Source organism: Carcharodon carcharias, chromosome 13 (genome assembly GCF_017639515.1).
Source record: "Carcharodon carcharias isolate sCarCar2 chromosome 13, sCarCar2.pri, whole genome shotgun sequence".
NCBI classification, from domain to species: domain Eukaryota; kingdom Metazoa; phylum Chordata; class Chondrichthyes; order Lamniformes; family Lamnidae; genus Carcharodon; species Carcharodon carcharias.
In genome coordinates, this window is record NC_054479.1 from 18,422,998 (window position 1) to 18,448,353 (window position 25,356).

At 44.6% G+C, this 25,356-nt stretch overlaps 1 protein-coding gene across 1 annotated transcript in view; it reads left to right on the top strand.

The window, feature by feature from the left end:
• LOC121286010 (synaptic vesicle 2-related protein-like) overlaps window positions 1–20,251 on the top strand; it is a 56,797-nt gene extending 36,546 nt beyond the window's left edge. The window contains exons 11-16 of the mRNA XM_041203032.1: window positions 3,342–3,418; window positions 6,445–6,552; window positions 7,672–7,783; window positions 15,842–15,923; window positions 17,383–17,472; window positions 20,060–20,251. Of these exons, the coding sequence (XP_041058966.1) occupies window positions 3,342–3,418; window positions 6,445–6,552; window positions 7,672–7,783; window positions 15,842–15,923; window positions 17,383–17,472; window positions 20,060–20,251 (661 nt within the window). The remainder of the gene's footprint in view (window positions 1–3,341; window positions 3,419–6,444; window positions 6,553–7,671; window positions 7,784–15,841; window positions 15,924–17,382; window positions 17,473–20,059) is intronic.
• The last annotated feature ends 5,105 nt before the right edge of the window (window positions 20,252–25,356 follow it).

Here is a 25,356-nt window from a genome sequence, read left to right on the forward strand (position 1 = left end):
CCCATATTGCATCTGTGAATATTTGACTCCTGTCTGGCTGATGGCAACACATATACCCTCTGTGATAAGGCTCCTGTAATGGAGACATAGCAGATGCCCACAGTCCATTCCAGGAGGATGATGATGACATGCAGTGGGGACATTCCATATATCCTCACATAGCTTTTGTGAATGTCTGTCTCCTGATGGCAGCTCACTTGCACACTCTGTGAACAGGGTCATATCATGAAGATGTAGTGGGGAAACTTTAATATCTCCTGATCCTATGGTATCCTTTGTGAGCTGAAGCCTTCAGGACCACGCTTTCACTGGACGCTGATGCTGATGAGATGGGGGAGCTGGCTGCACCTCAAAGTTGTTGAGAGCACACAGAGAAAATGACGGAACTCTGTCTCACCGGCCCAGGACATTCTGGCAGCAATGATAAGCCCCATCGAGGTGCACGCATGCCTGAGGTGTCCAGTGACTGTGAAGGTGCACCATCAGTGTGCTGGGAAGATTGCACAAAGCACAGGGAGGAGGCCCTGGACTGAGACACCTGCCTTTATTTTGTGCAGGAACCAAACTTTCACTTCAGACTGACGCGAGCACTGTTAATCATAACAAGAAGCCATTGAGAGGGTGACATTGTTGGGAGTTTATTTAAAATAGTCAACAATATGTACAAATAATTAACGCCTGTGCCCATATGGTGAAACTACATTTTCTTAACCTTCCTACCCTACTGCTACGTCTTGGTGCCCCTCCCAACATCCACAGCAGAGATGGAGGCTGCCTGCTGACTGCTACGTCCTGTCTGTGATGACCTTGGCGGGCATCCTCTGGAGGGCCCAAGACATGGAGGGCTCCAGCCTGCTTTTGATCTCGTGATGCGGGGCAGGTGCACCCTCCTCGGTCTGTGGAGCTGGAGCTGATGTGTTGAGCTGCTGGTCCTCCCCACTATGGGCAGAATTTTACGTCTTGCAGGCAGGCTGGCACGCACCAGACCTAATCAGGTGTAAAATTGCAAGAGAAGACATCGGGCAAGCGTTGCGATGTCATGTTGCGCTTACGCGATATTTTGCTCGGCAGGCATGCACAAAATGTTGGAAGCACACCCGCCAACAATTAAGAGGACAATTAAGCTCATTAACAGCGCAATTGCCTCCAATTTTTCGTTATGGGTGAATCAGCCAGGCAGACTTTGCATTTTTCATCAAACATCATCCAAGAGCGGGATGAGGTTTCCGTTATTAAATAAAATTAAAATAAGAGAACTGTGGACAGCATTTTTATCATTTATATGTTCAGGTGCCGGCTTGTCTTGTTTGGACATTTTTTTTCTGAATTTCAAAACTTTATTTCATGGTTTTCGGGTCTGCAGTTCCCTGAGGCAGCTCTCAGCACATGCCCAAGACCTCGTTGACACCATCGCCTGCCCCCCTCCAGCTTCCACCCCGACAGCGCTGAGCTTTCCACCACATGCTTCATCGCAGTCGGGGGAAGATCCCGGGCCCACCGATCCCGCCCGCCCACCAAGCTGAAAATTCAGGCCTATGGGTGGCCGACGGCCCCTACCTGAGTCCTTGAGCAGAAGGGGCAGCTGGAGTGAAATCCAGCTGCCCCACACACCTCTCGCGCTGACACTGCTGGAGGCCAACTATGGCATCAGCGATGGAGTTTAGCCCGCGCAGCAGTGCAGGACAGATGTCCTGAACCAAGGTCTCCATGATGGCTGCCATCCTGTCAATGTTGACCTTGGTGTGGTGGCATGATGGCGCGATCATCTAGAACTGAAGGTGGACGGACTCCTCCATCGTGCCTTGCAATCTGAGGAGTGCAGCTGTCATCCCTTCCTGCTGTTCCTGTGAATGTTGCTGCAACTGATTTAGGACCAAGTCCCAAGGCTCATCATCTGTTTCAGACTCAACAGATCTCTTGCCTCCAGCAGTCCTCCGAGTGCCAGCAACCTCGGGTGTCCCTGCCTGCTCCTGCTGTGGAACAGATTGTGTGCTGTGTTCACCAGATAGTGAACCCAAGCCCGCTGTACATGTAGGTTCCACTAAGGTGTGTGTTGCTGTGCTGTGGAGGGTGTGGGTGAGCACTGGGATGGGTCTTTGAGAGGGCTGTGCTCAGGGTCCTTATCGGAGGTGCTGTTGGTGCTGGAGTCAGGGCCTAGGTTGCCTGAGGGCAATGTGGCAGATGTGCCTATGAGAGAATGTGGAGATTGCTAGTGAATGGCCGCTGCGGTACACAGAACAGTGGACTCACGGTTGAGTCACTAGAGGGATGATCTGGTGCACAATACTCACTTGGTTGCTTGGCGCTGACCTCGCCATCACCACAGGAATGGTCCACGTCCTCTCCGACCAGCTCTAGTGCGCAGTCTTCAAAGGGAGTGAGGGCCTTGATGTCTGGGACTCCACCCCCAGTCTGGGACCTCTCCCTTTTATTGTGCGCGATCTTGTCCTGCATAAAGACAAATGGAGAGAGTGTGAGCAAGGCGCATGCCAAGCCAAGAGAAGGATGCCAGGTGTGCGTGTGTGTGCGCTGAGTGGAGCTATGGATGGGATGAGGAGATGATCTCCAGAGGAGGTGAGATCAGATGGAGTTTGAGGGTGTGTGTGAGGGAGTGAATGGTGATGTCTCTTGAGCTGGCAGTGAGTGAGATGCCACTGAATGAGTAATGGGCTTCTGAATGTCTGAGTTCAGAGTGATGAGATGATTGACTTACCCTGGGGGCACGGATGAGATCGTTCATCTTCTTTCTGCACTGGATGGCCAATCTCTTGTGGGCAGCATTGGCACTGACCACCGCTGCCACCGCCTCCCAAGCCCGACTGGTGTTGTTGCTGCCCCTCCTGCGGCTGGGGGTTGGTTGTGGGGGGGTCATAGAGAACATCACGACGGGCCTCCTCGGTGTCCAAAAGGCATTCTGGGGTGCTTCACTGACTCAGGGCGCTGCAGTCTTCTTGCTTTTCAGAGCAATGGTTTCTGTGGAGAAGCCCTGAGCTGGAAGCACTGAGTGATGTGCATGCGGCTGCAGTTTAAATATGGCACCAGGTGTGAAGGGGCGAGGTGGTGGTATGGCGGGTGAATCAGAGACTGCCCACAGCGAAACAGCATGCTTCCTGTGAGTGAATAATTAATGAGGTGGGAAGGGAACAATACGGCGTGAAAACCCGCCATTACGTCTGGCAGGTAAATCAACTTTTTCCCCGCCTGCTACCGTACTTTGTGCAAATCTGGGACGATTCCGCCCTTAGTTAATTTTAGACTAGCCAACATCTCTGCACAGGGTTCATAATGTGGAGAAGGGAAGGTTACATTGTCGAGTGATTGGCCTCTGCTTCTGTTTTCAGGTTTTCCAATGCTTTCTCCTATTATGGACTCGTTCTATTAACCACAGAGCTTTTCCAGGCAGGTGACGTGTGTAGCAGTAAGTACATCTCCCTATTTTACCAGTATAGTGATGGGGGAGGAGAGGGCAAATTTTGTTGATCCACATTGACTGTAGTTCTGAAAGCTGTTCTAATGGACCAAAGTCAATATTAAAGAAACAACTCCAGCTAAATGACAATATAGGTCTTAACTTAACTCCAATAACATGGAAAGAAACTGATTTGCCCAACAGAACACTTTTTGGAGTGAATCATCATCTGTATTTGTTGCTCACTCATTTTCAATGGGCTGTTCCATTGATATATTAAGTGGGAATCTCCGTCAAGGTGCTAACATTACCTGTTAAGATTATGCAAGTAGGCAATGTGTTATTTGTGATGAATTGGGGGTTGTTGCCAAGAACAGCCTGAAAAGTAATTTAAATGCTGCTGGATTTCACGTTAGATGTTAGTTTTCTAGTTAAGTTTTATATGGACAAATTATAGCATGTAATGTGATAGGCAATTCTTCTCTCAGCTCTTGGCTCCAATCTTTTTCTCTGCTGTTACCTTTTTGCCTTTTAATTAATTGCTATTGTTCCTTTGAGAGTTCCACCCAGTTCCTAATAAAGCATTATATATATTCTTCCTTCCCACTGCGTCACTTTTATGTTGATATCAAGACTCATTAATGGGCCTTACACTTTCCCTGGTTATCCTCTTCCCATTGATATACTTATAGAATAGCTTGGGATTTTCCCTACTTTTACCAGGGAGAGGTTTCTCATATCCCCTCTTTGCTCTCCTAATTGCTTTCTTAAGCTCCACCCTGCACTGTCTGTACTCCACTAATGCCTCTGCTGATTTGCTTCCTTTGTAGCTGCTAAAAGCCTCTTTTCCTTCTCATCGTATCCTGAATACCTCTGGTCATCCATGGTTCTCTGGGCTTGTTACTCCTTCCTATCACCATTTCCTATTCTGAGTCTGTCTTCTCAGGACCTCAAACATGCAGGAATCCTTACCTCTCTCATTCTTTTGAAGCTCAATCATGATATTAGCTAAGTATTTTTTTATTATTCATTTGCAGAATGTGGGTATCGCTGGCTGGGCCAGCATTTATTGCCCATCCCTAATTTCCCTTGAGAAGGTGGTGGTGAGCTGCCTCTTTAAACCGCTGCAGTCCATGTGGTGTAGGTACACTCACAGTGCTGTTAGGCAGGGAGTTCCAGGATTTTGACCCAGTGACAGTGAAGGAATGGTGATATATTTCCAAGTCAGGATGGTGAGTGGCTTGGAGGGGAAATTCCAGGTGGTAGGGTATCTGCTGCTCTTGTCCATCTAGATGGTATTGGTTGTGGGTTTGGAAGGTGCTGCCTAAGGAGCCTTGATAAATTTATGCAGTGCATCTTGTACATGGTACACAGACCTGCCACTGTTTGTCGGTGGTGGAGGGAGTGAATGTTTGTGGATGGGGTGCCAATCAAGTGGGCTGCTTTGTCCTGGATTGTGTCAAGCTTCTTGAGTGTTGTTGGAGCTGCAGACGTCCAGGCAAGCCGAGAGTATTCCATCACACTCCTGATGGTGGACAGGCTTTGGGGAATCAGGAGGTGAGTTACTTGTTGCAGGATTCCTAGCCTCTGACTTGCTATTGTGGCCACATTATTTATATGGCTAGTCCAGTTCAGTTTCTGGTCAATGGTAACCCCCAGGATGTTAATAGTGGGGGATTCAGTGATGGTAATGCCATTGAATGTCAAGGAGTGATGGTTAGATTCTCTTTTGCTGGAGATGGTCATTACCTGGCACTTGTGTGGCACGAATATTACTTGCCACTTCTCAGCCCAAGTCTGAATATTCTTCAGGTCTTGCTGCATTTGGACATTGACTGCTTCAGTATCTGAGGAGTTGCGAATGATGCTGAACATTGTGCAATCATCAACAAACATCCTCACTTATGACCTTATGATGGAAGGAAGTTCATTGATGAAGCAGCTGAAGATGGTTGGGCCTAAGAGACTACCCTGAGGAACTCCTGCAGTGATGTCCTGGAACTGAGATGATTGACCTCCAACAACTGCAACCATCTTCCTTTGTGCTAGGTATGACTCCAAAAGGGGTGAGTTTTCCCCCTGATTCCCATTGACTCCAGTCTTGCTACACTTGGTCAAATACTGCCTTGATGTCAAGGGCAGTCACCTTAACTCACCTCACCTCTAGAGTTCAGCTGTAATGAGGTCAGAAGCTGAGTGACCCTGGCAAAACCCAACTGAGTGTTAGCGAACAGCTTATTGCTAAGCAAGTACCGCTTGATAGCACTGTTGATGACCCCTTCCATCACTTTACTGATGATTGAACAGTAGACTGATGGGATGGTAATTGGCCGGGTTGCATTTTTACTGCTTTTTGTGTACAGGACATACCAAGGAATGGTGATGGTGGTCTCTAGGACATGATCTGTAAGGTATGTTTGTGTGATTATCCTGTTGCTTGACTAATCTGTGAGACAGCTCTCCCAATTTTGGCACAAGCCCCCAGATGTTAGTAAGGAGGACTTTGCGGGGTCGACAGGACTGGGTTTGCCATTATCATTTCTGATGCTGGGTGCTCCATCTGGTTTCATTCCTCTTTATTGGTTTTTTAGCAGTTTGATACAACTGAGTGGCTTGCTAGGCCATTTCAGAGGACAATCGTTTCATCATTAGGCTCTTAATTCCACATTTTTATTGAAATCAAATTCTGCGATCTGCCGTGGTGGGATTCAAACCCAAGTCTCCAGTGCATTACCCTGGGTCTCTAGATTACTAGCCCTCTGATAATACCACTACGCCTCCAATTAACTGAATATTTCCTGCATTTTGAGCCGATTCCACAATACACAATTACATATTTCTCCTGTTATTCAATCACACGTCTTAAAGGAAGATTGCTCTCGTTACTATGTAAAGCCATAAACACATTTCTTTTGAATACAGCATGTCAGTCTCTTCAGGAGAGAAAATCGACAAAAAATATAAATTAGTGTGTGAATAATTTTCACTTGGCATGGGTACATGGGCTGAAGGTAATTTTACTTAATTTTTTTTAGTGTCGACAGGTGGTAAGAAACCTGAGGGAAGGTGTACGTTGGAATGTAAATACCTGAATGTCACAGATTACACAGACCTTCTCTGGACTACATTGTCAGAATTCCCAGGTAAGAGCTTGGGAGGTGTTCTATTCTGCATTCATGAGTGGATTTATCATTGATTTATCATTGGGTGGCGGAAGGGGGAAGAAAATTGAGTGAGAACTCCAGGATATTAGTCTAATAACTTATATTTTCCAGTACTGAATAATTGCAGAGACATTTGTCATCCTCATAATGCAATATTCCAATAGCATAGGTATTATTTTGTTTCCACAGAATGTTTGTCCAATAAGTCTTTGCATATTCCAATCAACTTTCATCCAACGATGAAAGGTATTCAAAGAAATGAAGAAGACAGCTCCTGATGGCTCAGTGAATAAATGTACTTGCCTTTGTAGTATAGTCACTGTTTTACAGGCAAACGCAGTGGCCAATTTGCAAACTGCAATCGTCCCACAAACAGCAATTAGAAGAACAGCTAGTAAGTTTGTTGGTGCTCTGATTATTATTTATCCCTCAATCACCATCACGAAAAGGATAACTTTAACTGGTCATTCATCTCAATGTTGTCTTTGGACTCAGCTAAACAAATTGGCTGCCATATTTCCTGTATTAGAACAATTACTACACTTCAAAAGTACTTCATTGGTTGAAAAGCACTTTGTGATGTCTTGAGGTCATGAAAGGCACAATATAAATGCAAGTTCTTTCTTTTGGAGGTGGTTGAAGGATGAATCTTGGCTTGAACACAAGGGGAACTCAGCTCTTTTTGAAAAAGTACTTTGTAAAACAAGGCAGCACTCCCTTAATACTGCTCTGAAGTTTTAACCTAAATTTATGTAGTCACTTTCTGGAATGGGCCTTGAACCCACAACCTCTGACTCAGAGGTGAGAATTATACCAGCATGAAACCAGATACACTGAAGTTCCTCCTTCCAATCCAAGGTGGATTGGCCCTTGCAGGAAAGCATTTGTGTGTGCAATAACACTGGGTGTGGACGTGAATGAACTTTGCTAGGATTCCATGGTTGTACCACTGGCTGAATTCACAGTCACAAGAAAAAATAAAGTAGGAACAATTATTTATTAAAAATACATGCAGAATTAACTCATGCCACCTAGATAAAAATCCATGTCACAGCACCTGGGTTCATCATTCATGTGGGCATGTTGATCTTTCTGCAGGTGTTTTAGTGACATTATGGATTATTGATCGGATTGGGCGTAAGAAGACGATGGCGGTGTCTTTCCTTATCTTTTCATTTTTCGCTCTGCTGTTGTTCGTTTGTGTTGGGAGGTAAGATTCTTATCTCTTTTAAACTTCCTTAGTTTGTTTTATCAATGCTAGCAGATTTCCCATACTATTGTGTGGAGATGGATGTAATTGTTTTGGCATGAAAGTAACATGTTTTCACTGTGGCTTATTATAAAGTAGTTAAAGGGTGTGAGTCTGTGATTTAATTAAATTTGAGTCAGTTAGCTTGAATTTATCAAAAGAAGTTAGGGGTAAAAGACATTTGAAATGTTAATGAGTAACCATGGGTGAGGGCTTAGCATACAGAGTGTGAAGGAAATTTGCATTTTTAGATAAGTGAAGAGTTGTTTGGGTTTCAAAGGGATGATAGGATGTTTACAACTAACAAGATAAGCAAGACCAAGCAGTGTGTTTATTTTACCCAAAGGTGCTGACCATCTTGGCGATAAGAAAGATTTTTATATTATGGGAAAAGTAAATTTTCAAAGATGTATAGAATAATGGAATTTACAGATTAAAGAGAGCGAAACATATATTAAAGAGGAATGGAAGGCTATGTTGTTGGTGGGGGCGGGGAGGCATGTAAGATCTAAAGGACCGTGTAAAACAGCCTTAGGGAAGCCTCCAGCCACTTTTGCTGAAGTATGCTGTGTCCAGTAACCAAAGGTGGAGGCCTTTGGAATTCCACTGTCAAGTGGGTGCCATGGTAAACTTGCTGGCTTGATTATTTAAATTTAAAATCTATTTTGGACTATTGCCTTAAAGTGGGTGTATAGTTGGGAATCAGGTTCATTAGAAATTTTGGGATTTGTTATATTATTAAGTAACAGTAATCTTATGTATGTGCTTGAAATCTTTTATTTTGTTAATAACTGTTTTAATTTGGTTTTTAAAATCTCCAAAGGGGTTAGTGGACTCATTACTTCTGAATGCAGTGCACAAATCTTCTTGTAATAAACACAAATTGCAAAACAGTTGTGATTTTGTGGCCAAATTTCCCTTGTGGATTTGGTCCACCCAGCACACATCACCTGCCATGTCATCACATTTTTAATATTTTGGGAACATGGTGGTATTCTGTAATGGAGGATGTGTGCATGTGTCCATGATTAATTAAACTGGGGGGGGGGAGCGGTGGGGTTTCATAGAGACAGCTTGTCTGTGGGAGTTGAAAGATAAAAGGGTAAAGGAGCTAGATGCATGCATTTATAATGAGAGGCTCTGGTGAAGTGGATTTACAAGTAAATAGGTTGGGTTTTAAATTTTGTATAGGTGATAAGTAGGGACTTGACTTTTCAGCTGTTAAATTTCAAAGGGGAGCTCAGAAGTGACAAGGACTTTTACAGCTTACAAAGGTTATAAGTAAACAAGAGGTTATTAAATTTTATTTAACCCAAAAGTGGAGGCAATAGGAAAACATTAAAGATTTTTAGATTTTGGAAAAATTGAGTTCAAAGAAGCGTTTGAGAACAATGGAATCTAAGATGAAAGGGAAAAAGGACATTTAAGGAAAGATGTTTAGTTGAGTTGTGGTGGCTGTGCAGGGGAGATGTCCTAAGACCAGCTCTGTGCTGAGAAAAGGTGTGAAATCTGAAGCAGTCATCCAGCGGGACCAAAAAAGTCTTTGGGCGGAATTTTCCCAGAATTGAACTAAGTGCGGTAGCGGGCAGGTAAATGGAATCCTATCCGCTAATGAAAATGGCAGGTTTTCATGCTGTATTGTCCCGAACCTGCCTCATTATTTATTCACTCCTGCGAAACATGCTGTTTCCATGGCAAGCGGGCTTTCCTTCGCCCGCCACCATCATCCGGCTGTTGCATCACGCCGGCCACCATCTTTAAAAGGCATCCACCAGCAAAGCGCTCATAGTCACCAGCTCACCACCGCTGCCCAGGAGACATGGCCAGCAAAGGAAAAAAGACTGCAGCCTCCCACTTCAAAAAGTGGGAGTGAATGCTGGATGCCAAGGAGCCCAATGGGATTTGCCCTGCCCCTGCTCTGGCCGCAGGATGGGTAGCAATGTCACCAATCCAGCTTGGGAGGTAGTGGCAGCAGTGGTCAGCACAAACGCCCTGCAGAGGAGAACAGCCACCCAGTTCCACAAAAGGATGAATGATCTCCTCCGTTCTGCCAGGGCAAGTCACGCTTCTCATCACTCTCAACTCACACACTCACAAACCCATCACACATCCACAGGGTCCTCATTCATTGTCAGTGCAAGGGACATCATCATTCACTCTTTCACACACACCATCATTGTCCTCATCCCGTTGATGGGACCACTCAACACCCAAACAGGCCAGGTGTACTTATGATCTGGCCCGGCAGGCATCCTGATACACTCTCCTGATCTCTAACAGTGCAGGACAAACTGGCTCACAATAGGAGGGAAATCGCAGACAGATGGAGGGATGCCGGAGATCAAAGTTCTGACAGAATTCAAAAACAGAGCCATCCAGCTAGCCAGCGGTGATGACCAGGACTGGTCCTGTGCTGATGGTGAGGTCAGAGCTGTTCTACTAAATGAGGATCCAGCAGTGCAACTTCCATCAGACAACCATGCTGTGAGTGATGTGTCCTCTTTCACAGGCGACTGCCATGTACTAATTATCTCCCCTTGCTTTTGCAGGCACATCTGCCAAACAGCCAACAGAGTCCATGACTCAGGGCCTCCAGTCAAGCCCCAAAGAAACCTCTGAAGAAGAATCTGAAGTCATCCTCCCTGAAGACCCATCAGCATTCACCCACACCCTCCACCAGTGCAGAGACACACACCTCGGTGGGGCCTAGCTTTAGAGTAGCCTCGGGATCACAATCTGATGAGCACATCACAATTTCTGATCCACAGCAGGCAGAGGCAGGGACTTTGCAGGTCCCTAGCGCTCGGAGGACTGCTGGAGGCCAGAACATTGCTGAGTCCGAGTCAGATGACTCCTCAGATTGCAAGGCAAGATGAAGGAGTCTGTCCATCTTCAGGCTGAGGTGATAGCCCTGGCATTGCAACGCACTGAGGTCAACATTGGCAGGATGCCAGCCGCCATGGAGACCTTGGTCCAGGATGTCACTCCTGCACTTTTGCGTTGGCTTAACTCCATCACTGATGCCATAGCTGGCTTCCAACAGTGTGTACGCGAGAAGAATGCTGAGCAGTTTGATCTCACTCCAGTGATCCCTTCCACTCACAGAGTCAGCCAGGGGCTCTTGGGCACCCAGGGGCCCTTGGGCATCCATAGGGAAGAGGATCAGCAGGTGCACACTCCGCATCCATCCACCCAGGTGACTCTGGGGGTGACCAGCCCATCCAAATCCCCTCTTCCTGTGACTTCCGCAACTCCAGCTTCACAGGCCAAGGAGGGTGCCATTGCCACACAGCAGCACTCTGAAAGCAGGTCAGGGCCCACCAATTCTTGGCCCTCCAGAGGACGCCTACCAAAGTCATCACAGACAGGTCGCCACAGTCAGCAGGCTGCCTCCACCTCTGCTGTGGATATCTGGGGAACACCAAGACGTAGCATCAGGGTTAGGAAATTTAGCTAAGAGTAGTTGCACAGCCCAGCCATGAGTGTTGATACTTGTACATACTGTTCACTACTGTCAATAAACTCTTAAGAATGTCTCCCTGTTGCTCCTTGTTCTGATGAGCAATGTTCTTGTCATTCAGATGTGAAACTTTTCTGCACAAGATAAAAGACAGGTGTCTCAGTCCAGGGCCTCTTCCATGTACTCTGTGCAGCCCTCAGACCAGTGATGGTCCAGTCGCACACTCCCTGAAAACATTACTGATGCCTGCACTACGGTGGTGCTGGTCATTGCTGCCAGCATGTAGTGGGAATATGCCACGAGTTCTCTCATTCTCTCTGTGTGCCCTCAGCACCTTTAAGGCAGGGCTGGCCTCAAACACACCAGCATCTATAACCAGTGATGCTGTGCACCAGGTCCTGAAGGGCTGAGGTGCTGAAGGAGAAGATGGAGTCTCATGTTTCATGGCTGCTTCTCTGAGATGGCCCTGATCATGGAGCGCAAGCGAGCTGCTTGTGGCCAGACAGGAGTCAGACATTCCCAGAGGCTATGTGAAGATCTATGAAGTGTCCTTACTGCATGTTGTCATCATGCTCCTGTGATCGAGTGACTATTAGGCCTTCCACTGCATCTCCATGACAGGAGCATTCTCACAGAGGGTACTGGCACTGCCATAAGCCAGACTGGAGTCAAACGTTCACAGCTGTGATGTGAGGATCTATGGGGATGCCTCACTGCATGTCGTCATTATCCTCCATAAATTTGGGAGCTAGGAGGGCTTCCTGAGCATGTCTGCCTCATCTAGCCAGTGCGAGAGCCCCATCCCCATCATTGTCACCAATGAGGACCTCCCACCCTCATCCCTGTTGGCATCCTCCTGATTGGAGGAGACATGCAGATCCTCCATCTTCTCCTCAGTCAGCTCCTCTCCCCGTTGCAGCACCAGGCTGTAAAGGGCCCAGCAGACGACAATGATGCATGACACCCTCTGTGGACTGTATTGCAGGGCTCCACCAGACTGGTCCAGGCACCAGAACCACATTTTCAGCATTCTGATGGTCTGCTCTACCAAGTTGCAAGCTGCTGCATGAGCCACATTAGAGCGTCGCTCTGCTGCAGTCTGAGGCTGCCACATGGGTGTCATCAGCCACAGCCTCTGAGGGTAGCCCTTGTCACCAAGGAGCCAACCCTGCAGCCTCTGTGGAAGACTGCAGGGATCTGCGAATGACTCAAGATGTAGCACGTGCACACTCCCTGGAAAGCGTGCACACACCTGAAGGATGTTTCTGGTGGTCGCATACCAGCTGCATGTTCAGTGAGTGGAAGCCCTTGCGGCTGATGAAGTCCACCAAGCATTGTGACGGAGACCTGAGTGCCACATGAGTGCAGTCAATCGTACCCTGCACCTGTGGGCATCCCGAGATCAGGGCAAATACAATGGCCCTTGCATCTTGGCTGTCCCGATTCCAGGCGAAATCCACAAGGTTGTGTGCCTTGGAGAAGATGGCATCCGTGACCTCACGGATGCATTTGTGGGTGGCGGATTGTGAAATCCCACAGAGGTCACCTATGGAGCCCTGAAAGGAGCCACTGGCATAGAAATTGAGCGCATGGTCACTTTCACAGTCACTGGCAGTGGATGCCCACCATGTCCCCTTGGTGCCAAGTCCTGCAGTAAGTGGCAGATGTGAGCCATCAGGTCCCTAGACATGCACAGTCGTCGGTGACACTGGTTCTCAGTCATTTGCACATGGCGTCTGTAGACCCTGGGTGTTGCGAGGCACCGATAAGCCATGCCTTGCTATCGCTCCTGGGCAGCGTGTGCTGGAGGTCCTGCTGCCCCTTCTTCATGAGGTTGTTGCTCCTGCCTTTGTGCAGCCAGGAGCCTCAGTCACCCTCTCCTCAGTCTTCTATGGTCTCTGTTGGCATCAAGCATACAGCTAGTTCCCTAGGATCCATGATCCTGACGTGGTCCTCCTGCAGCATGAGAGAATGAGGCTTGGTTATCATGGCTGTACTTAGCACCTTTCCTGGCCCTGTGTGACTGCCCCTTAATGCTTCCCGGAGAGTGCTGGTCACCCCTCGGATGGCCAGAGAGGATTGCACTGCATAGCTGCCCCGTCAGCCTGCGACATGGGGGACACTAGTCCAAACCAAGATGCTGCGATTGTAAGGGGCTGTCAGCGCCCCCAGCAGTGACTGCTACATGGCCAGCATTGACGAGATATTGTACAACATGTGCAATCCAACTGCTCCGCTGTCCAATAAAGTGGTGGCAGACTTGAAGTCTGTGCTGTTGAGGAGGCGGTAAGGCATGGAGCACTTGGTGGCCCTTTGGACCCTCCACATTGCTTGCATGCGCAGGCAGGCTAAGAACACAACCCCAATCATATCACTGTGGCTACGCCTGATCTGTCTCAGTTGCAGAGGCATTATCTGTTTATTCAGGTGTCCCTAATGCGTGGCCAATTCCCTCGCTTACCCTGCCCCCCACCTTGATTGCCTGTGCGTGGGATGCAGTGTCAGGGCAACACTTGATCCCCTCCTCCCACCGACAACAGTCACCTCCGAAACTGAACAGCACTTGTCCCCAGACACCCCCCTCCTCTCAACTGTTGCCTCCGAGATTGGCCAGCAATTGCCCCCAGACACCCCCCACCCCCTCAGCAGTCGCCTCTGAGGTTGGCTAGCACTTGCCGTCGTGAAGGAGATCACACCATATTTTCTGTGCACACCACCTATCACGCCCTCTGCCAGCGGGCTCAGAAAATTCCGCCCTTTGTCTCAGAAAGCAGTTTGTTTTCTGAACTTTCTTGGATTTCCACAGTAGAGTGGAAGAGAATGAAAAGTCATGTAGTAGACCTTTACTAAAGTGACAGTGGTTTTGCCTTGGGTAATATTACTGGATTTTTATAGTCAAAAATTTATAAGGGAGCTGTTGCCAAGTAGTTTACTTGTGTGTTCTGACCAAGTGGGTTTTGTGGAGGGATGTTTTGTAAGACTGTTGTGTGTAACTTTAATCTTGCATGCTTAAGTATTTTTTTCTTCTTTATTAATAAATCTTTTAACTTTAAAATCCTAAAGGTGTTACTGGGCTTCTGGGATCGGTAGTTCTTTCCCTCGTTTTCAAAATACAAAAAAATGGCTATGATCAGTAAGCCAAGCTTCCCTCTGGGATTTGGCTTGTTCAGCAAATAACATCGACTGTGGTCATAACAGTTGCTAACAGTAAACCACGTGATACATAGTTTTTCCAAAGTAACTCACCATCTGTTATTCAGACTACAAGGGCTGCTCTGAAAATGCCCAACCTAAGGTCAGTTAGAGGCTATTTGAGTCCTCTCCAATGTCAGAAAAATGATTGGCCTTTTAAAATATCATTTTGAACCTGTAAGTTTACTATTTGAGGAGAAGCAGACAGGTGCCCCAGTACCTGGAGTTCAGTCTTTGAGATTTACCTGAGTCACAGCTATTTCACCCATTGCGGTAATGCAAGGTATAAATGGCAAAAAATGTAAAATATTTTTTCCCCATTAAGTAAAGAATTGGAGTGTTGTTTTGAATGACATTTTTAGTGTTGCTGAGAGGAAATGATGTTGGAGTCAGGATCATGGTCATTTTCAGACAACGGCAAATTGACTTGAGTTGAGGGGTTGGTCACTGGTGACTTGACAATGGGAAAACCTCCCCGAATAGTTATATATAAAAACACTGAATTGCATCTTGGTTGGAAATCACACTAATAACTGAGAAAAAGAAGGAAGATTTTATATTGTAAATAGTGGAGAATAAGAGGTTTTGAACAGGGACAAAGTTACTTAACTAAGTAAGAAGGCAGATAAATAGTATTACAAATATTATACCTTTTAGTATCAGTAAAGGGTATAATATTTTTACCATGTGACACTGACTTTAGCAGATTTCTTCTTTTACAGTGATGGGAAACTTGCTGTTTGTTTACACTGCAAGGTAAACATTAAAAATTGCATCCCAAATATGAGACTACAATCTTGAGTGACACTATGAGAAGTCTACTAGCACACTTTAATATGTTAATATGCTGTGTGTGCAAAATCCTTATTGTCTCAAATTGTTCCAATCATCTTTGACAGAACTCACTGGGTGCTAAATAACTCTAAATAACCTTGGCAGATACAAACCAAATTTGAAGAAATACATTAGAGTACTGCCTTTTTTGCTAAATTTAGGTATGAACATTTCTCACACAGATCATTGCATTTTACTTAGGTAACAAAAAGTATGTTTAAATAAAATTTCACAAGCCAGAAATTCATTGTACAAGGTTAGTCCTTGTGACAATATTAAATTCAATGTGCTTTAGGCTACCCAATATTTGGGGTTCTGAAATTCCTGACACTGATCTGCATTGGGCCTCCTCTGAATCACTGCTAAGTTCCAGTGATGTTGTGAGATACCGCATTGGCTGCAGGGCTGCATGTAGAAGAAACAGTTTAGTCAGAATGAACATAGGAATAATTGCCTTTTGTTTCTAATTCATTTTTTATATCAGTTATCCTATTATCTGTGGGGATGACTATTTATGTGGTTCTCTTCTTCAGGTTGGCCCTCACAGCATTCCTCTTTATTGCCAGAGCTTTCATATCAGGTGGATTTCAAGCTGCATATGTTTATACTCCTGAGGTAAGGTCAATGTATTGTTGCACACAAGAATTCTAGGGTCAAGCTATCCATTTCTCATGTGTGCAGTAGTGGAGTGGTTATGTTACTTAACTGGTAATCCAGAAAATGACAATGGCAGTTTCAGAGTTTGAATTTAGTTTTTAAAATATGCGGTAAAAGCGTAAGTGAAGTAGTTGGATTGTCATAAAAATGCAACTGTTTCACACATGTCCTTTTATAAAAGCAAACCTAGGATGTCAGGATTCCGTTTAACTTCAGTCTGACACCAACACGGCTGACTCTTAACTGCCCTCTGATCTGGACGAGCAAGCCACTCAGTTGTGTGAAACCACTACAGTGGCTGAGGAAGGCCCAATGCCATCGCTTCAGGGCAACTAGGGATGGGCAATAAATGTGGGCTTACCAGTGATACCCACGTCCTGAGAATGCATAAAAATGGTGCATGATATAAAGAAAGAAATTGGATACAGTGCACTAATTGGAATCTACGTGATTAGATTGACAGTTTTTTTTAAAAAACAATCTTCACCTTTGAGGAGCAACCAAAGTTAGAATTAAGATTCTGAAACCAAGAAATAAATTCAGATTCCCTCAAACTATTTGCATTGGTCAAGAAGGAAGGATAAGATGGAAAAGAGTAGGGATGAACTCCAACGTAACAAGAATCTTCAGTTGTGTACATGGCAATTGTAGTGTCGCTGTAAAATGGTTTTATAACCATTAAGTTCAGCTTTCTCCTCCATACTCACTCTACAATGACTGCTCTGTTTCAGCTCTACATCATTCACTACCTCCACCTCAGTCTCTCTCATCTAATGCCAAAACCCTTGTCCATAGCATTAGCACCTCAGGGTTCTACTTATCTGATGATCTCTTAAATGCCCCCAGCCTCCACTAACTCACACCTCCACACATTTCAACTCATCCAAGACACTGTAACTTGCATTTACACCAGCACGGAGTCCAGCATTCCCACCACCTATCTTTTCCAGGCTGCACTGGCTCCCTATTCCCTAGTGAGTTGACTACAAAATTCCTGTTCTCAATTTCAAATCCCTCCATTGCCTCATTCCATTGTACTTAAATGATCTTTTCTTGCCTTAAGTCCCCACATACAAAGTCTGCTTCTCCAACATTAAGCTTCTCTTTGTCCTTCGCTGCTCACACTCCACCATTAGTGACTGGAGGTTCAGCCACCCTACTCCTAATTTCTGGAGCTCCTACCCAGTTCCCTCCACCTTGCCACCTCCTTTTCTCTCAGGAAAATTTCTCAAAATATTTCTCTTTAACCATATTTTTGGCTTCACCACTCTAATCCTCTCACTTTATTCCATTTCCTCTCCTGGTTGTGATCTACAGCTTTGTTTTTCTTTTGTGGAGACTGTAGTAAAGTAACAATACCCAAATATCCCCAAATGTCATCCTTCACTTTAATTCTCTCCGGCTTTATTTCTTCCAGGTTTACCCGACTGCCACCCGTGCATTGGGATTAGGAACATGCAGTGGGATGGCACGTGTGGGAGCTCTAATCACTCCTTTCATTGCACAGGTATGATGAAAACAAGTCCCACCTTTTTCAATAGGTCATAATTCAATCTATCCACAGTGCACTTGGTGAGTTGGATTTTACTAACCCTTTTGGGACAGGCTGGGAGGCAGTGGAGTCTGTTAAATGGGGACAAAAGGCATGGTTGGCTTCCTTCCACCATGGCATTTCACCAGTGGTAGGGACAGCCCTCCTGCCTAGAAGTCAATTAGGACACTAATTAAGGATCTCTTCTGGCCGCCACTGGCTTTTTACCAGTAGTGTGGGAAGACCATCTGCTAAAACCTAACAGCCTCCCTGTGGCAGGAAGGCTGCAGGATCCCCACCCATGATCCGCCTGCCTGATTAAATGCTCCCCTGCCACCAAACTCGCCACAGGGAAAGACATTAAATTCCACCCAATGCAACTCGCTGTGTCCCTGAAGGGGACAGAATCTTTCAGAGTTCATGCTTCTGAATACTATTCTGAATACTACTCCTGCTGGAAAGTAATCATAAGGCTCCTGGTAAGGGCAGGATCATGCTCCACTGTAACGTTCCCATAGTTGAATAGCATTCTGTCACATATGTCCACACATGAAAATGGCCACTTAGGAAATCTATTGATGCATTGCCTACACTGGTGGAATTGTGCCTCACAATGAGTCACCATCTGGAGGAGACAAGGAGAGAATGGGAAAGGAAGTGAAATATAGTAAACAAAGTGTCTAAGGCTCCATAGAGTTTTACAGATCATTGCCATGGTGGCAAAGTTGCAACGTATGTTCAATCTAATGCACTGTGCCACAGAGCAGTGAGATGCAGAGAATTCCAAATCTGTTTCCCTTTCTTAGCCATGTGACCATATTGAGACTGCAGGCTTCCAGAACTAGCTGCTCCCATAGCCAGGCTGTTCCAGGACCGTTACAACACTGGCATCTACCTGACAATGTGGAAAATTGCCAAGGTATGTCCTGTCCACAAAAAGGACAAATCCAACCTGGCCAATTGCTGCCCTGTCAGTCTACCCACAAACATCAACAAAGCGATGGGAGGTTTCGTAGACAGTGCTATCAAGCGGCATTTACTCAGAAATAATCCACTCACTGATGCTCAGTTTGGGTTCTGCCATGGCCACTCAGATTCCAACTTCACTACAGCCTTGGTTCAAACATGGACAAAAGGGCTGAACTTAAGAGGTGAGATTGGGAATGACTGCCCTTGATATCAAGGCAGCATTTGACCTTGAGTGTGGCATCAAGGAGCCCTAATAAACTGGAGTCAATGGAAATCAGTGGAAAACTCTCAACTGGTTGGAGTCATACGTAACACAAAGGAAGATGGTTGTGGTTGTTGGAGGTCAATCATCTCAGTCCCAGGACATCACTGCAGGAATTCCTGAGAGCAGTGTCCTAGGCCCAACCATCTTCAACTGCTTCATCAATGACCTCCTCTCCATCATAAGGTCAGAAGTGGGGATGTTTGCTGATGATTGCACAATATTCAGCACCATTCGTGACTCTTCAGATACTGAAGCAGTCCACGTCCATATGCAGCAAGACCTGGACAACATGCAGGCTTGGACTGACGTGTGGCAAGTTACATTCCTGCCAGACAATGACTGTCTCTAACAAAAGAGAATCTAACCACCTCCTCTAAACATTCAATGGTATTACCATCACTGAAACCCCCATTACCAACATCTTGGGGGTTACCATTGGCCAGAAACTGAGCTGGACCAACCATGTAAGTACTGTGGTTACTAGAGCAGGTCAGAGACTGGCAATTCTGCAAAGAGTAACCCCCACTCCTGACTCCCCAAAGCTTGTCCACCATCTACAAGGGTACAAGTCAGGAGTGTGATGGTATACTTTCCACTTACCTGGATAAGTGTGCTCCAACAACACTCAAGAAGTTTGACACCATCCAGGACAAAGCAGCCTGCTTGACTGGCACTCCATCCACCATCTTGAACAGTCAGTCCCTCCATCACCAATGCACAGTGGCAGCTGTGTTTACCATCTACATGATGCACTGCAGCAACACACCAAGGCTCCCTCGACAGCATCTTCCAAACCCGCAACATCCACCAACTCGAAGGACAAGGGCAACAGACACATGGGAACACCACTGCCTGCAAGTTCCCCTCCAAGCCACACACCAGCTTGATTTGGAGCTATATCGTTGTTCCTTCGCTGTCCCAGAATTCCCTTCCTAACAGCACTGTGGATGTACCTATACTGTACGGAATTTCAACGGCTCACACCACCTTCTCAAGGGCAATTAGTGGTGGGCAATAAATGCTGGCCCAGCCAGCAATGCCCATACCCCGTGAGAGAATTTTTAAAATCTCACAGAGAGTGAAGGAAATGCAGTGCTACCCCTGTGATAGTCCATGCTCACATCCTAGTGGCTAATTTCAGAGTGACTTGGCAGAGGCTTGGAAGCAACTTGTACTTTCAGCTGCAAATGCTGTATGTTACAAGGAAGTAAGGACCAAGGAGAAATGTTTAAAGCACCTTTCAGAAAACTTTGTAAAATGGTTGTTACATTATTGAAAAGAGAGTGAAGAAAGGCACATTAGTTTACAGAAACTGTTTTTCCCAATCAGGTTATGTTGGAATCCTCAATCTACCTGACACTTTCAGTATACAGTGGATGCTGTTTATTGGCAGCCCTTGCTTCCTGCTTCCTACCGATTGAAACAATGGGGCGAGGTCTACAAGAGTCCAGTCAGCAAGAGTGGGGTCAGGAAATGGTGGGCAGGACACATTGCTCAAGCAACTCAACCAGAAGCACCTAGAGTGAGTTTTTTGGAAGAGCAACCAGACCAAAAATGGCCTCACAGGAAGCAGACAGCATTGTGATCATTACCAATATACATCCATTCTGCTGGTTAAAAAATGGCGTGAGTATTAAGGTGGGAAACAAATGTAGAGCATTGCTCATATATATATATATATATATATATAAAAAAAGGGGAAACAACCCCACCCCACCCCAGCAGTCTTGTGATGTCAAACCAAAGGGCACCCAAAAATGATTGGAAACTAAAAGGTAGAATCTAAAGTAGAATGTAAGGGGAGGGACCTGCCTTTCATACCTTGCCATTTACCCAGCCATAATACAGACAAGCTTTGTTACTACAAACTGCTACTGTATATTATTTCCCCCTACTGTGAGTCAACCCCATGCATTGATAAATGAAATATTTGCAACAGGAAGTACAATGTTTATTAATAAATGAATTGAAAACTATCATGGGTACCCATTAACTTCAATAAGCTGGTCTAAACAATCTCTTATAGTTGCCACACAGTCCCATTTTCAATTAATCATAACTCTTGCACAGAAGATAAGCAGAAGTACTGAAAGTACACTGTCCAAATGAACTTTGCAGACGGGATGCCAAGTATGGACAAGTTGGTGCACAAGGACTTGATTTTATCATTGCACAGAAGATCAACCACACAAGAAATAGCCTCAATGTGAATATGAGGTAGGTAAAGCAGGAAATCCTGGTCATCTTCACGAAAAGAAGTAATCTCATTAGAAAGACCAGTTTGTATTTGCAAGGTTTGTCTGTATTATTGTACCATGCAATGGGACTGCTTAACAAACCTGTAACTTTAAAACAATAAAAAACGTGCTTGAGGCTGCACTGCTTTATAGAAAACTCAGTTATATACTGAGAAAGTCAACATTTCCAATAGGAAATTTATGTATGTTAACATGTATGAATGCAAGATCATGGCTACCCACTAAACTTCAACGAGCTGGTCTTGTATCAGGTGTATTGCTAAGCAGGTGATATCTTAATATGTGTCTCTTGCTGGTAAAACAATGTTTTTCTAAGGTGCCATTTCCTGTTGTGTATGCCATCTATATCACAATAGGCAGGATTCTGTCGCTTGGCTGTCACAATAGGTCATTCCTTGTTGCTAATATTGGACTTGATTATTCCTGGTTGGTATCAGTAAAATTCTAAGATATTCACTGTTGCTATACCAATATTGTAATTGGTTATTCTTTGCTAGGCTGAAAGCAAATCCCTGATGCTAAGGCGATAGTATTATTAGGGTGCTTTTGATTTGAACTTATTGAGGGCCATGCTTTAAGAACATTCCAACAAATTTTCCAGAAGATAGAAATGTTTGAATTTTTAACTTTCAGTATTCCTGGTAGCAAATTTCACAGGTACATTACAAGTAGAGCTATTCTCAATTATATATAAGATTGTACTAGGAAAATGTGACATGTACTTGCTGAACAGGATTGTCTAACCCCCACCACTGATCCACACATTCTTTGAGTTCACGCACTAGTTACCTCTTTTACTGAACCAATATCATTTCAGTCCTTCACTGAAAATCATAACTCTAACCAATCCTATTTGCATGAGTGAAGTAATATATAACCTGTGATAATTGTAGAGATATTTACTAGCTGTAAGGAATTATGTTGGGGTAGTCCCTCTTAAGACCACAATCTAACTCTTTCACTGGGACAGCGAGAAGTAACAACAGTGACACTTCAAGATGAAGTGATTCAAGATGAGAAATGGGCTGTTTCAAGAACATTTGTGAATTGTAAAAAATTATAAAAGGTTTGATGAAAGCAGAATCTGATTAACATTCAGAGTTGAGCTTCAAACGTGAGCTCAACATGTCATGTATGAATGCCTTAGTATATGTACTCCAAATGGCATTAAATTAGCTGCATTAAAATCACATTTAATTAATTTGGAAATATTGAGAACAAACAATGGTTCATGGTTAATTTGGGCTGGTATAGGCAGGCTTTCAGACAGACAAATCATGCTCACTTTTGCGCAAGAGAAGTTGTCTGTGTGAATAGAAATCAAGGCAAGCATCTATACAAGAGTTAAAATGCCTTAGAAATATCCTAAAGCACTTGGAAAACAATCAAAGTGTAATGCACACAATAAGGTCCCACAAGTGACGACTGATTCTGTTTATGGTGGTGGTAGAAATGATAGCCAGGACACCAGGAGAACTCCCTGCTCTTGCTCAAAATAAAATGGAGGCCCCGAATTTCCACAGTTTCCCTGATCTGCTGCTGTAATTTTAGTGGATGAGCAGCAGAACCATGAAACAGCAGAACAGGCATTTTTAGCTGTTTCTCCAGAGGTTCTGGAGATATCCAGCTGGAAAACCTTTGGGGAAATTCTGGAGGGGATTTTTAATGTAGACCTGACACGTAATTGGAAATTTGGCTTAACGATTCATTTGAAGGATGACAACTGACTTCATGTTACACTCGCTCTACTACATTAGAGTTTCAGTGTAAATTGCGCGCTCAAGTCCTGGAGCAGGGCTTGAACCTACATTTACAGGCTGAATTGCTACCAGCTGAGACAGGCTGCCACTTAACTACAGGTTGGTGGAGCCATTGTAATAGCAATAAGTTCTCGTTCAGAAATTGGCTATTTTGTGATTACTGTGGTTACAAGCAAACACAAAATCTGACTGTTGAAATGTGTGCAACTTTAGATAACTTACAAGTGGTACACATAATTAAATATCATACCCCTCTCCCCCAAAAAGTGATCTTCTCCTTTCCCAGCACAGAAGATGGAAGGTACGTGCCCTCAGATCTCTACTGATGCATGGTTATGTCACTTTCAAAGTCCTCCTGTTCTCCTCATGGTGGAAGCAGCTTGTTTTCTCAATACCATGTCAGATTGAATGTTTAGTGATATGCTGTATGCAACAGGGCTCATCAAAGCATGGATAGCCCTTTCTCATTGGTCACGTGCCACTGCTCCCCAGTCAGAGCACTCGTTCAGACCAGAAGCTAAAACCTCAATTTTGAAGCTAAATTAAAGTTCATCCCAATAATTTTGATTGATTAAGCCTAATTTCCATACACTGTACATCTCCCTAATGTGATTGGAAAACGAAAGCAGCAAATATGCTGCTCACAGGGGTATGCAGACTTACATGAAGAATTTTGGTCATTTTTCAATTATGCTGTGTTGTGCCTGAAAACCTGATCTCAGAAGCTTCACAAGTCATGAGTGGCATGCATCAGGCATGACCATCACAAATCTACAGGGCAAAAAAAACTGGTTCAAATATCTACTTGGCTGTTCAACCACCAAGATCAGATTGATTAAACACAAATAAACCAAATGTAGCAAGAATTATCAAGAAAAACAAGCAATGAGCATCAAATTAAAAATCAAATCCCTCAAATGTTTGTGAAGCTTGCATTTGTGAATCAGGGTATCAATCATAATGCTCAAGTAATTTCTTCACTTTGTTTTCGGTTGCTATTTTCTTTTCTAACTCAGGTGAATACACACAGCTAGAAATAACACATCAAGCTCACTTCAAAATTGCATAGATTTTAAAGAAACTCAATAACCTCACTCATAAAATTAATGATTTAATGTTATACCTCCAAGATGTTTCTACTGTAAAAGCCTGCCCTCTGAATGTGAGCTTAAATTTCACTGGGGCTTGGGTGCTAGGAATGTTAGTTCTAGGAAGGTGAAACAGTGAGAGATGGGAGCCTTAGATTCACACTGGATATTATAGTTCCACAAAAACAGAGTGTACCATAACAATTTCCACTTATGTGGCATCTTTAACATAGAAAAAAATGATCAAGGCAATTCTGAGAGATGTAATAAGACTCAAAATCAATGCTGAAACAAAGAAGAAGCCATTAGAAGGGAAGGTCAAAAACTTGGTCAAATACATTGGCTTTAAGGAGAGTCTTTAAAGTGGAGAGGCAGAGGGTTGTAAAATCCCAGCATGGAATCTTGTGGCTTGAAGGCACAGCTACCTATGGTAGAGTGAACAGAAGAGTGGGCGCACAGGAGGCCCGAGCCAGAGAAATGGAGAGTCCTGATGAGGTTGAAGGGCTGGAGGAGGTTAAAAGTTTTGCAGGGCGGAGTGGAGAGGAGGCTTTAAAGGATTTAATCACAAGGTAGAGAAACTTAAATTGGAGATGTTGAGGGACTGACCTGGTCAGCATGGACAGGAGTGATGGGCGAGTATGACTTGGTACGAAATAGAATATGGGCAGCAGAATTTTGGATGAGCTGAAATTTGCAGAGGAGTAGGTAGGAAATGATTCAGGAGAGCATTCATATAGTCAGGTTTAGAGGTGAGAAGGACATGGACGTGAATTTCAGCAGCAAATGATGAGACACATGAGGCAGAGACAGGTGATGTTACGGAGGTGAAAGTAGGTGGTCTTTGTGAAGGAAAGGATATGGGGTTGGAAGCAAAGCTATGGACTAAATAGAATGCTAAGATTGTCAACACCGGTTCAAACTGAGGTAATGACGAAATAGGGGATAGAATTGGTGGCAAGAGTTTCAGCTGAATCTGATTGCTTCTGAATGTTACAATGATCAGGTAGACCAGGGAACAGAGTTTGAACTTAGAGTCAAATTCTGTTTGAGAGTGAAAAGCACCACAGTTTTCACTCTATCCCTGTGGCACTAAAATACCTTGAAATGTGTCATAACATCTAGGCAGAAAATTTCCAAACAGCTGTGAAGCATACTGGTGGAAAGAATTGTCAAAAATAAGGTATAATTTTCTGGCATATTATAGGTAAAAATATTGTCAAAACCATCATTTAAGTTAGGTCCATGGGGTGATGGGTGGGGTGAATATTTGTTAAGTGCTCTGAAGTTGACCTCAGACATTGGTTGGCTGGAGATGGTCAGTTAGCTGGGCCTGGGTGATAAGCAATGATCACCTGTTCAGGTTCAACTCATTGGAGATCTAACCATTAATAAATAAAAACTTCCCAAGGCAGTGACGTGCCAAAGGTAGTTTTAGCAAGAGCCAGAAATGCAACAAACAAGCAAAAAAAAGTCTCTGCTAATCATATAAATAACTCATGAAAAAGGGTTTTAGTGAAGGG